We start from the raw sequence: 13,480 nt of genomic DNA, 5'->3' as shown, positions 1-13,480 counted from the left end.
AAATCAAAATCATCATTCCACAACTCGCTCTTCAATCATCAATCCCACGAAATTCCAAATTCCAAAAATAATTGATTTTCGCAAAATGTCAATTATTTATTTATTCAAAAAATCCCGCGTAAGCCCACGAGATGGCTCCACACGACGCAGCCAATAGGTGGCGGCGTCCTAGCAGTTGGCGGGAACTCGTGTTGTGATAAAAGGGTGAAAGCTCGTCGGATAAAGGTAAATTTCGATAGGAAAAAGCCCCCGGGGGATGAAAAACCGCCGTCGGGGCGCCCTAGCGTCGCCGTCTGACGTCACACGACGCAATCGACCAATCAGACATACCAACAGCTCAGTTTGTTCCGGCAGAGCTGAACCGTTACCGCCATATTGCCCAGTCGCCCGCGGTCTGTTTATATTCGTTTTATCGTGTGTAATTTTCACCACTGGGCAATACCGCGAATTAAATAAACACCCCAGTGCGCGTAAATCCCTAATAAGTAATTAAAAACCACCCATCAATGTCGCCCCGATAAATAACAATTACTGTCACCAAGTGTTGAATGTCCTGATCAATCAGCGAATAACAAAATCAACGCGAATAAAAAGTTCTAGTGCTGGCCCTGTGCCTTACTCCTCGCATTATTCAGTGCTCGATTCTTTTGTGCTTTTGTGTTCTGTTAATAGTCCTGTGAAGCCCTGTCAAGTCCTGTGACAGGAACACCCCTGACGCCAGCTGATTACAAAATGCCAGTTCGTAAACAAGGTGGTAAGCTCATTCCAAACTAGAGATCCCCAAACTTTTTATTTTTTCATAATGATTCTTACTCCTTGGGTGTTGTAATCCGGAAAAATGCTGATTTTCCTCGGACACGTGGGTTTTGTCGAGCAATTGGGTTTTTCCTGGGGGGCGTGGGTCACTCGGTCAGCAGTCAAACATGTCAATGGCACCTACCATCTCTCCCCAGGACCAGACGTATCGATTCAATTTCAAATCCATTAGACACGTTTCAACGTTGAAATAGTTCTTTTAATTGTGACCTTGAGAGAAATCATGTGATTTGCGTAATTGTTCAGCCGTCAACGGCTGTCAGATGCCACACACCAGTTTTCCTCCCTTTGCAGACATTTTATTAATGTAGGCCAAGATTATGTTGCAATAATCCATTGGATATATGTTGTGACTGGCTGATGGATTTGGCATTCTGCCAATATACTGTAATAATTTAGGTTCTGGCGGGTTTAGTTACTAACGTTTGTCTAGTGACGAGAATTATTTCAGGGACGTTAAACCAGGGTTGCGAGAATTGTTTGAACATTGATACTGAATTCATTCTCTACTCAACACCCAAACGTTTCCATTAATTATCCATTTTTTATTTCAATTACAAACACAGATTTTCCCAGGAAAGAAATTAAAGAACAATAATAAGTAATAATTATTTGTGTTGACGAAGAGATTGATTGATACCGCAGTAGACAGATACATATATTTCTATTATTATTTGTTATTGTTTTTAGGTAATTCAATCAATTCAATTTTCGTTTTCTCTCGTGGAAAATATCGCAGTTATCCGTTTTCATTTCCTATTGTAAGATATCGAATTCTGGCATCAATTTTTTTTCTCGCATCGGAAAGAGCTTGCGCCATATTCAATATGTACCGAGATATTGCGCTACGAGCTTTTTCTAGGACTCGTATTTATTGTTCATTCTATGGGAAGAGAGACTGAGAAAAACGGTTTATTAATTCCCTGAGACTCGACCCCCAGGAAAAATCAGCAGTAAATCATTTCCATTACTGCATAAAACTTTTTATAGGAAATTATCTAAATATTTAATTGCGGGGTACTTATTGTCATCTAGCAATTGAAGATTATTTAATTATTCTTATTGTTTATAACATATTTTACGTATTGCGGACGAAAAAAATTAGGGAAATCAATAGGTCATAAAAGCATCGTAACGATTTTTTTATATCTTCAAACGAAAAACCCTGGGGCATTTTAATCAATTATCGTTGTGCAACGTGGAGACAAAATCAATATCACAAACACCGGAGAAAAATCAACACTGACTCTGAAAATAAAAATCAACGAATTGGAAGTGAATTGGCTAGAATCATGATCAGAAAATTTATCATGCAGTGAAAAAAAATTTGCATCGAAAGAAATTAACTTGTTGAATGAACAGCAATGGTTTATCCACCTGAGAAGACAATAACAATAAAATAACAGTGCGATTAATCCCTGAAGAGATATTCGGGGTTAAATTGAAATTTTATGTCGGTATCTAATTGATTATTTTTTAATTAACACTTCGAAAAGTGTCGTGCATTCTCTCGTCAGTCAAGCCAAGTCGTTTGTCCTTCATCTATTTCATTCCACGTGCACTTAACTTTGCTATCGCTCATTCCACGTCTTCACTCGGTGTCGCATAATTCTCAGGAAGTTCTTGTTGAAAGTGCAGACGTCAGTTTCTCCTCAGTAACACCTGATACTATCCTTCAGTTAAAAATGTTGATAAGTCCCACAATTTTTCCTTCTCAAAAAGTCCAGTGACAACTCAAAAAAATAATCAAAATAATGCAACTCAAAATATTACCTAAAAAATCCCATGAAAAAATCCAATAAATTCTCATATTTATAAAATATAATTGAAAATGGTGAATTAAATAATAGATCTGCACTATAATTGCTTCACTTGTAATATTTAGATTTAGACGTTTGGATTCTCACTGGTGAATTGATCATTCTCCAAAGAATGAAATTTATTCTTTTCCACTGTAAAGCTCACCCGAAAGATCAAGGGACCCGAAACTCTTATCCCTCCACCGGGAGTTCTTGTTTCAACCTCCAACAAACGATTCATCCATAAAAATGTTGTTCGGTTCAAAGATTCCCAAGGTTTTCTATTTCTGACGTACCATCGGGATTCTCTCTCCACCTCATCCCTGCGGAAATTGATTCCCAATCATTTCCAACGACAGGATTCCATCCCCTGTATATTCCATCCCACAAAAGGTACCTCGTGGTGATGACGAGAGACCGGAGACATCCTGGTGAACTCAGGATTGTGAGATCTCATTTCGCGGCTCTCCCATTACATGTCGTTTATTACTTTCACAGGATCTTTGACATGAGATCTATTTGTGTGAAATCGAATTATCGATGAGATTTTTTTCCATCGTCACGGTCATAATTCCTTTGAGATTTTTCTCTTTGATGCTGCACCTGATAAGTGCACCTCTTCATTTATTTCTGGTCAATTAAATATTTGGGTAATTGTTCCACTTGTGGTCGAAAATTCGTGGTGAGGTATTTGGGTCTGGACGGTGGTGAGGAGAGGGTGCACTAGGTTCATCTGGAGTAGAAACAGCTGATATCGATTTCTTCATTCATTCTAGTCCAGTTCTCGAAATTTAGGTCGATTTACACACCCCTTCGTCCGTCAACGAATCATTGAATCCCAGATTTGAATCAATACTGACTGTTCCAATTTTCGGGATAGAGCTATTAATTATTCCATTCCAATTATCTTCATGATTGCAATGACAATTCAGTTCTCGAATGAAATAAGAGAATTGTTGTCTCGTTGAGCTGATAGTTTCTTTTGGATTAATTTTTTAAAATTGGGTCGAATGTGGTAATGAAATTGTAGGATGCTGGGAATACCGTAATAATTTCATGTGCCATGGCTGTCAAGTATCCGTACTGACCGCAGACAGGGCTGTCTACCTCGTGAACCTGATGTGCCGCGGCTTTTGCCAGGTCCATTCAGGTCCACTGGAAAATCGGGATTTGCATGTAAATGAAACTGACGTCTGCTACACTTTTACATCTAGATAATTGATGTGTTAAATCATCTCGTGGATTTTCTACCTAGTCGAGATTATTCGGTGCCCTAAGGGTACTGGAATTCGAGAGGTATGGAAAATTTATGGGGGTCAGATATCCTAAACATCTCACATATGGAAATGTTTAAATATTTAGCGGCACTGAGATATACGCCAGCTGCAGTTATGCGGTCATTTGGTGTCTCTTCCTAGTGGATAAATCGAGGGCAATAACACACCTGGGAAAATGGGAAAACGATCCATCAATTTTTCACTTTTTTAATTCATTTTTTTTTTGTAATCGAGGGAAAATTGCTTTCTCGGTGCAATTCGGATATCGATGAAGTCGTTAAAATTTCCTCTGTCATTTTTCAGCGCGTTATTTTTTTGTAACTTGACGCCTGAGTGAGTTGATTATCGAGAATGAATATTCAATGAATATTCAAAAATATGAGATCGTTCGCAGATGCGGAGGCAACCATATTGGTTACGCCCCTCTCTCCAGCGTGAGAGGCGTTCAAGATGGCGGAGTCCTCACCTCGTGATTTCAAATCGTTATTACGGTTCTTTATGTTTCTGAAATCACATGCGAATTGCTCCATTCTGTTCCTCTGAAATGAACAATTTTTTCAAGCCATCGTACAAATATTTCTTTTTTTTTCTGCCTGAGAATTCTAGGGAAAACGATTTTTTTAAAGATAAGATGAGCACATTTCTCAATAATTGCGATATTTTCAAAAAGACAGAGTTATGCGTTGAAAAAATATTTTCGCCACGGGAGAAAAATACCCATGCATATATTTTCCTCGCGTCCGCCTCATTTCAACAAATGTTCCAAAATGTTGCACATAAGAATGAATAAACAGAAAATAATGGAACAAGCTGTAGAAACTTGAATGAGGGTAATTATGAAAAATTCACTGGCATGAGAGTCGGAGCTTGTTAACGCTTCTGAATACTGCAACCGCGTACAACTCTGACCTGCGCTGATAGTTGACGAACAGTGGAAGGGGATTACTCGCTCTCTCGTTCAAAACTGCGGAAACTGAGTAGAAAAACTCTCGTTAACAACTACTGCAAGTCGATATGCAATTTGTGATGTTGGTTTTCGGCAGTTATACCTGAAAATTCCAAAAAAGAAAATCAACTTTATTTTTCGCTGCCGTTCCCAGGTCCTGTACTAGAAAATCACTAACAAGTGAAATATCTACAAAAATTGTTAATTGAAAATCCATAATGCCAATTCCGTGTCACTGCCCTGAAAATCGAGAGCTAGTCCCACGAGATTTTTTTTTACTCGACCACTGAAACAGCTGACGCCTCTGCACGACTGTATGACGTACTCAACTCTATTTATATTTTCTCATGACGTATCCGAAAAGTTAATACGGAAATAGCCGAGAAGGTGAATTGGCATTGAAGAAGGGGCAAGGGTCTTGGTCGTCTCGACTTTTTATTTATTTCCATCTCTCGTGCCATCTATCGATGACCCTACGATTCTTCCGGGATTCCCCCTATTTCCTGCAACAAATACACCGAAAAAAATCTTAAATTCCGAACAGAGCGAATTCAAAATCATGAAAACACGAAGAGAGAACAAACCAACTGTCATTATTCATTCTCACCTCGATCATTAAAATCGGTTGAATCTCTCGTTTCACTCAACTGCTCTCGATCCAAGTGCTTCCTCGACTATTTCCGTTCTCAAGTGCATGGAAAAGCCTCCCGGGAAAAGGTCTCATGATTGCCCGAATGAAAAAAAAAATGTAATCGAAATATTTTTTGCCAAATTTTCCAAAAATTTCTGGAAAACTTTTCGGAAAATTTTCTTACAAAACAAAAAAAATCCGAAAACAATTTTTTTTTATCCGGATGGTTTCTTCAAATGGGTCAGAGAGATTAACAAAAAAAAAGTGTGAGGAAAAAGCCTTTGACCCAGGAATTAACATTGAAAACCGCAAAAACGTACGATTTATCACCGACTGGTGGTATACGTGACTCCGGCTCATGCAAAAAAAACACCGGAATTTTGAGAAAGATGTCTGTTCGCTTGTAAAAGCCAGTAATTACACTTGGGAACTTAACGACGCTGAGGTAATACTTAACAGGAAGAATGTCCCTGGAGAATCGTTGGTATTTGTTGCTCCGGTGTAATTCTCCAGGAGTCATTGCTCCTGAAGGTGAATAAGAGGATTTCGTTTCTTCAGTGCCTTCTGATGGTACAATAGAATATGAAGACAATTAGTTGGACATTTCATGTTGGAGGGGTTAATGGAGGCTTCTTAATCATCATGTAATACCTCTCGATGCAGCGTAAATTATTGGAGAATTTTTCAGCTTTTCAGTGCTATCGATCCCTTTCTTTTCGTTAGTTTATCATTGGCTTGTTAACGTTAACGTTAACGTGTACCTGATTTTCGCGGGTATCTAGATGTTGGGGATTTGCTTACTGCATATTCCGGTAAATACCTCGCGAATTACTGTCTCCGTGGAAACTGGATTTTCCGTCAGTCGTAAAAAGAGCAAGAGCGATAATGTAAAATCTCATTATTGCAACATCTCTGGAATCGCTGGAGCGAATGTCCCGCAATCTCTCTTTTTCATTGGCTCTATTGAACCGAGAATAGATTCCAATTAGAAGAAAAAAATTGGAACATCTGCTCAATTACATGTTCACCCAGTCGCTGGTAATATTTATTTTTCTCGATGTGGAATTAATCTAGTGGTTTTCAAGAATTTTTTCGAATGAATTTGCGAAATGAACGACAAATCTTCATTTGCGTATTTTCCCGGTCTCTAAATTTCTGCTTATGCGGTAAATATAGGTAGAGTCAACTATAAGGTAATCGAAAAAATTCGGTTGATAAAAAATTAATTTTCCTCCCCCAAAAATTCGATGTCAATCCCTGGAGCCGAGGCGAAATTTTTTCAAGTGTAATTTTTCGATTTTTTCAATTTTGCTCCTCCTCTTTCATTCATTATTTATCTGACAATAAACAATTTCATAACTAACTCCCACACAATTTTTGTTACAGGTGAGTGCGAAGTGCTGATCGATGATGGTCCGACACTGGCAAAAGTAATGTCATACTCATCGCCCGTTACGCGTAGAAACTTCAACTCAGGTATTGTGAACATGTTCGCACAATGTTCATCGCCCCTAAACGCGATAATGTAAATAACCCTATAAAGGTTAATTAAATGTGGGTGCTGGAAAAATTTCGTTCCCCCCCGCGAAACGGTAATACTTCAATTAAATCAAATGACTGAATAAATCCGTCTCGACTGAATAATTCGCGATAAAGTCAATAAAGTGAAATTTATCGGCCCGTATTGACTGAAAGAGCAAACACATCCTCAATCAGCGGTTCAGGGATCGATTGCGAAGCCGCCAGGGATCAGCCAGTATTGCACCGACATTGGGTATAATTGATACAATGAGACGTAACAAGATAAAAATAAATGAGAGAGGGTTTGAATGCCTTTTATTATAGAAAGCTCGAAAATAGTGTGGAAATTGAAATTAACTCAATGTCGGTGCAATGTCGGGCGAAAGTCGGCGGTGCGTTAGCGAAGAGTTCAGGATTTTTAGGGCTCGATTCCCCAAAATTCTCGGAGACAAACGCGCGTTTCTCTGTGTTAGCTAAAAATTTCGTACGGGGCGAAAAATAAATGCGAATATAAAACTGAATTTTTGATTCAAACATCGCTCTGGATGTTTACTGGGTGTGCATGGAGACAAGTAATTCCGCATTACGCCGCATAGTCACTGCATCGCAAGACCATTGGGATAACCTTTGCCTCTTCCCTTCTATCTCCAGCTCGGGAATTTTCCTCCCTTTTTTCCATCTACTCCTAGGAAAATTGCCCAACCAGAAAGATCCGGGCTGAGGTAGAGGAAAAAAATAAAAGGGCGAGGAGAAAATTCAGGTAGAGAGGAGAAGAAAAAAAAATAGATCAGTCCCTCCGAGGACTTTGGCTTGATAGAGTCGAGGAAATTTCGTCGCATCCTTCGCCCGGAAGAAGCCACCGGAGACTGTACGATCGATAATTTCGTTTTCTATCACGCGGGCTTGGCCAATTTGATGAATATAATCTCGACTCTTGAAAAAAAAATCGGCGAAAGGTGGAAAATGTGAGAAGGTTAAAAGCACCTCAGTACAAGTCGCAAATTGAAATTAATAACTTTTCAGTGAAGAGTTGGCGGAAAGTTTTTCCACTATTTCAACTTTTTTTTCCGTCATTTTCTCAGGGAGTTGTGGGAGGGCGAACACTTTTTTTTTCATTTCCCGAGAGTTTCGGGTCGACTGCGTGAATATATATTACATTTTGACGTGTAACGTCAGGCGTATGGAGATACGAGGTGACAAAATGGTCATATGCAGGCCAACTTTCTGGGAATATTGAAAAAATTGATCTGTCCGAATAGAATTGTAAATTCTTCCGTTTCTACTCCACATCTTTCAGAAAGAAAGCCAAAGGCTTTCGACCGACTTCATTCGTATTATGAACGTTAATCAGGGGCGGTACCCAAATGAAGTTGGCGCGTGTCGATAAATTAAAGGCGGGAAATTCAAAATCGCAGGGCGCAATCGGTCGCGTATTCTCTCACAATAAACAAGAGTTACTCGTACCTATCTTAATATCCCGAGAAAATTCCTCGAAATTCTTCCTCGAAACGTCCCTTCGGCATTTCGTAAGCTCTATCTTCCCAAAAAGTTGCCGAGACACAAGATTTTGGCAATTTCCCTGGAAGATAACGCCCGAAATGACGGAGTACTTCGGCTGAGGAATTACACTGACGCTGCAATTGTGCGAGGACTCACCCCAGTATATACCCGCGAATAATGAGACAATTACTCACAATTAGTAGAAGAGGAGGTGACAAAGTGGGCGGTAGATGCGAAGGGATAAGGAACGGTAATTCGCCGTACGTATAGTTCATCTAGGCACTTATTCCGGGCGTGAGTCAACTGATAGTAGAAAGGGAAGCCTTCTAACCCCTCGAGGTGTCGGGTGCCTCTTGCAACATGAAATTCCAGAGGGATCTTCCACCTCAAATTATGGGAAACTAAATTCTTTCAAAACTTTGGGAAAATTTTCAATTCCCCGGGAATTGGGTGATAAACATTTTTTTAGAAATTTTCCATTTGAGACATAAAGGAATTTCTCCGAGGACCTCCACAAGTCTCCGCGTAATTTATTATTTATTATCGTCTGACTATAAAATATTTATAAATCTCCAATGATTATAAAAAAATACTGATAAAGAACAAAAATTGAGAATACTTGACTAAACAATTAAAAAAAAATCAACTAAAAAAGTCTTAATTGAATAATTATCATAATCGGCTCGATCTAATTTTTAGTGTGAAAAAAAAAGATTTTGAAATAACAGTTTCAATTTAATTGACTGTATGTTCTTGTCAGAGTGTTAATGAAATCCGTCTCCAACGATCAGTGCTCCTGGCCCTTAAGTGGGTTTATGACCTCCGAGTTCTTATATAGACTTTTTACGACCTCACAGGGTCGTCAAATGACCGCTACAGAGCCCCCAGGTGCTTATCTAATCATCACGTAATCCTCGGGAGTCTAATCCTCCCCCATCAAAACATATTTAAAAATATATCTCACAATTTCTCACACTCCCCCATAACTTTCCAGACATGAAAGATAAAATGGAGATAAAATTTCCGTCATTAGTCGTTGCAATAAAAATTGTCGCAGTAATAACAAAAAATAATGAGAAAACCATCGCTCACCGGTAGACGACAAAATATGACTTAACGATTAAATAGTTGACGGGGACATTATTAACGTTGAAACATACCTCTTGTAATTCAATTTTTCACAAGAAAAGTACCTCAACGAGAATAATGGGTGAGGATTAAAACATCTGCGATCCTCTCGGACATTCACTACTGAGAATTAATCTCCCGCGACTACTGGACATCTGTCCAGGGGATCAGGACACAAACACACATCCCCTTATCCATTGGTTGTGCTTCCTCGATTGCCAGGCGTCTCTCCGTAGTAATAATTCGCACTAGTATCTCTAGATGTCTTGAGTACGGGGAACATTTGGTGGTGGTGAACCATCTGATGACAATGCTTGGTCATAAAATACTGGTGTATTCAGGAGAGCCTAGAGGTAGAGAACTTGGTCATCGTGCATCACCCGGAGGTCTGGAAATTAAAGTGCAAGGGATGAGACCTGAATTTCCGGAATTCAAAATTTCGGAATATTTCGGTGGAGAATTCTCTCATATTTCAATGAAAAAAATTATCGATTAATTAATATTGAAATATAAAAAAATATATGTACATTATATATTATATATAACAAATCTTTATATATATATATATATATAAATATCAACATATATTAATCAACACGAAATGATCATTTGCTGAATTATCATTGAGTGATGGAATCTCGTTATCACGAGATTCTTCTATCAGTCTAGAACCGTTGAAGAAGTGTTTCACCGGGTGCAACGGATTAGTCGTCAAGAGAGTGTAAATGGCACCGGTGGGATTGTCCGTAAATCATCTAGCTCATGGGTTATGCTCTGGGATACTATCCTGAAAATGAGCGGTGTATATACCCTGTGTATGTGTATACCAACGTGAAATGAGGAAAAATGCTTGACCCGGATTGGCCATCCTGGGAGGGTGCGACAGTTGGGTGAGAAAAAAAAAATATATTACTGGAACATTGCGCTGTGCTTATATCGCATGACGGGCAATGCACGCACCGACGACCTGGAAAGTTTGTAAATAATACAACGAGCTTGTAATATAGATTCTGAATAATGCGTGGGAATTATTATGATGGTGTGATTTCAAAATTACAAGTGTCATCGTTTAATTATGGATAAATTTAAATCCTGGTATCCACTTCAATTGCCGTCACAATTAGCACTTCTTCACTGCTAATGGCATTCTCGAAGTGATTAGCCGGCACAGGTGTTTGTCAAGCTGTGATCTCGTATGATCTGTAATGATGATCATTACTCATCATCAGGGTAAATTAATGTGATATTCAATTTGATGTGGATCGGGGCATTAGTTTCACGGGTTTACCAGAATCGTGCAGATTCGGAGATGAAATTGAGGGAAGACAGAACTCGGGGATGTTGTGTTCAAAGGGAAAGCAACGGGAAGACAATTGCCTCGGGGTTTAGTGAGAATGTTGATACACGTGTTAAATATTCTCGACTAATGAAATTGAATTAGGTTTTCTATTTTAAGACAATTTTTTTAAAAATATTTACACTCGTGGAGCCATATTTTAACGCGAATTCTTCACTGCTTATCTAACATTTAATATCTCTCTGTTCACGTAATATTTTTGCCTTCTCATCGTCTATTCTGTGTCACGAGTTGGGTGTCTCTGGATAATCGAATTATTATTTTCCGTCCTGAATATATTACCCGCACCATTGGATCATGAATCTTGTCGCGTCAGGTCAAGCGAAGGGATGAAATCTTTCCACTGTCATTCACTTTTGCGTCTCGAATCCCTCACTCTGCATCATTGAACAATATTTCCGGGATATTTACGCTCTGCTCCGTGAGTTATGTGTAATCAGATTAACTACATGCCTCACAATGTCTCTACAATTTATTGATAGTATTCGGTGCGTTATCTAATCTCGAGCCACTAATTAAACTTCATATTGTAATGAGATATTTTTTGATGGCGGTGGCGTGTGCCAGTGTCTAAGTGTCAGGGCTAGATTCAACATGAAGAATATCCAGCCGAAGTGTGGATCATGGCCTCAATGGCTTGCAGCTGTTGAAAGTAAGACAAACTTGGTCAATCCATTCGTTAGGTTCTCCTCAACCTCATCAAATTGTTTTGCCTGATATCCGACATGTTCTTTTAGTTTTCTTGATGGGATTTGTGGCGGGTGTTGGAAGTGGTTGGACGTCTCCGTCTCTGGCAATTCTCTTGAGCGAAGCCTCTCCAATTCCAATGACAGAATCCGAGGGCTCATGGATTGCTTCTCTCCTGAATATCGGTAGAGCAGCAGGTGGTTTACTAGGTGCAATCGACGTAGAGCTATTCGGCAGCAAAACATCGTGCCTTCACATGGGAATAATGCAATTAGTGGGTTTAGTTTGTCTCGGTGTAGCTGACTCAACGACTTGGCTGTACGCAGCAAGATTCATCGCTGGACTTGCCACAGGGATGTTCTTCATCGCTTTTCCACTCTACATCGGTGAAATATCTAATCCTAAAATTCGAGGCAGTCTCGTTGGTACAATCGCTAATGGAATGTCGATTGGTTACGTTGTGGGTAATTTGACCGGTGCTTACATGTCGATACCAGCATTCGCTGCATCAATGTTAGCAGTTACTCTTCTATTTCTTGTGACGTTCTATTGGCTGCCCAAGTCATCACATCATCTGGTGCTGAAGGATCAATTGGAAGAGGCAGCTGTTTCTATCAAATGGTATCAAAGGGATGCTGATGTTCCAAATGAATTGGCATCGCTTCAGAAGTTCGTCAAAGACAAGCGATCCATGACTTTTGGAAATTTGGCAAATGAATTCATGCAGTTACCTAATAGAATTGCATTGTTCAAAGTCATTATGGTGTACGTTCTCATGCAACTCAGTGGACTTTACACCGTGGGATTCTACATGGAGATTATTCTGAAGAAGGGTGGAGTAATGGTGGTAGATCCAGCGATGGCTGTCATCGTCATCAGCACCATTGGGCTAGCTGGTGGATGGGTTGCGATGTACGCTGTTGACAAATATGGGAGAAAGCTGGTGTTGACTGTCTCGGCAACTGGACTTGCTGTCGGTTTAATCTGCATTGCTGTTCATTATCAGCTTTTGGAGATTGGTTGCGATCCTGAGTATCTCCAGTGGCTCATTATCTCTGCTGTCATTGTCCTCGAGTTCTTCATCAATCTGGGAATCATACCCATTCCCAGCACAATTCTCAGCGAAATTTTTGCCCCCAACATCAAGAGCTACTGCTCTTGTCTCGCCAATATCACTTCTGGATTCATTGCATTCTTGGTCACCCAGACCTATCAGCTACTGATTGACTCCATTGATTACTATGTTTATTATATTTACGCGGTTATGATGATTCTTCTGGCTCTTTTCACCATCACGCAGCTGCCCGAGACGAAGGGGAAGTCGCTCCAGGAGATTCAGAACATGATGATGAAGAAATGATGAAGATCAAATGACAAGCTGAAATTTTTGTCCTGTGATATCGTGTGTTAAAATATATCCAATAGATATTGTATCAACGCATCGAATGAACTGCAATAAAATACTCTTTTTGGATAAATTGTCAATTTTTAAACGTCAGGTGAGCTTGCAAATCTGACGGGAGAGAAAAGGCATCTCAACAGCTGGTACTTTTCGAGAAATGTGTAACTTACTGACATCTTTCAGTTACTTAGTCGGAAAATAGTTGGAGAGAATAAAAACATCTTCTCATATATCTACGTTGAATTTATACGAGACGACAGTGTCACAGTTATGGGGAGAGTGTCGAAGTTGTAGGATAGAAGTTGAGTTTTCCATCTTCTGGTGCAATGGATTTTCAAGTGAGTAGAATTTTCCGAGAAAGAGGCGCGATGGGGGGTGGGAACCGCGCCCTCGACACGTTTGCTCTCTGCCGATGG

General features: G+C 39.6%; 2 protein-coding genes across 2 annotated transcripts in view; both read left to right on the top strand.

Annotated features, from left to right (window-relative positions):
- The first annotated feature begins 168 nt into the window (after positions 1-168).
- LOC105268291 (uncharacterized) overlaps positions 169-13,480 on the top strand; it is a 48,055-nt gene continuing 34,743 nt past the window's right edge. Inside the window, exons 1-2 of the mRNA XM_011307732.1 lie at positions 169-754; positions 6,856-6,945. Coding sequence (XP_011306034.1) covers positions 733-754; positions 6,856-6,945 — 112 coding nt within the window. The 5' untranslated portion in view covers positions 169-732. The remainder of the gene's footprint in view (positions 755-6,855; positions 6,946-13,480) is intronic.
- Positions 11,543-13,170, top strand: LOC105268163 (facilitated trehalose transporter Tret1-2 homolog). Its single transcript, XM_011307482.1, has 2 exons — positions 11,543-11,627; positions 11,713-13,170. Exons 1-2 carry the CDS (start codon positions 11,570-11,572, stop codon positions 13,020-13,022), a joined length of 1,368 nt encoding a protein of 455 aa, XP_011305784.1. The 5' UTR covers positions 11,543-11,569; the 3' UTR covers positions 13,023-13,170.

This window comes from Fopius arisanus, unplaced genomic scaffold, assembly GCF_000806365.1.
Source record: "Fopius arisanus strain USDA-PBARC FA_bdor unplaced genomic scaffold, ASM80636v1 scaffold00055, whole genome shotgun sequence".
Classification (NCBI taxonomy): domain Eukaryota; kingdom Metazoa; phylum Arthropoda; class Insecta; order Hymenoptera; family Braconidae; genus Fopius; species Fopius arisanus.
Note: the sequence above shows the minus strand (reverse complement) of the source record. Positions and strands in the feature narration are given on the sequence as shown.

Excerpts from the sequence above, each read along its gene's own strand:
- LOC105268163 (XM_011307482.1), top strand. The coding sequence starts at position 11,570 with ATGAAGAATATCCAGCCGAAGTGTGGATCATGGCCTCAATGGCTTGCA. Across the intron at positions 11,628-11,712 it reads ATGGCTTGCAGCTGTTGAAA|TTTTCTTGATGGGATTTGTG; the intron begins GTAAGACAAACT and ends ATGTTCTTTTAG.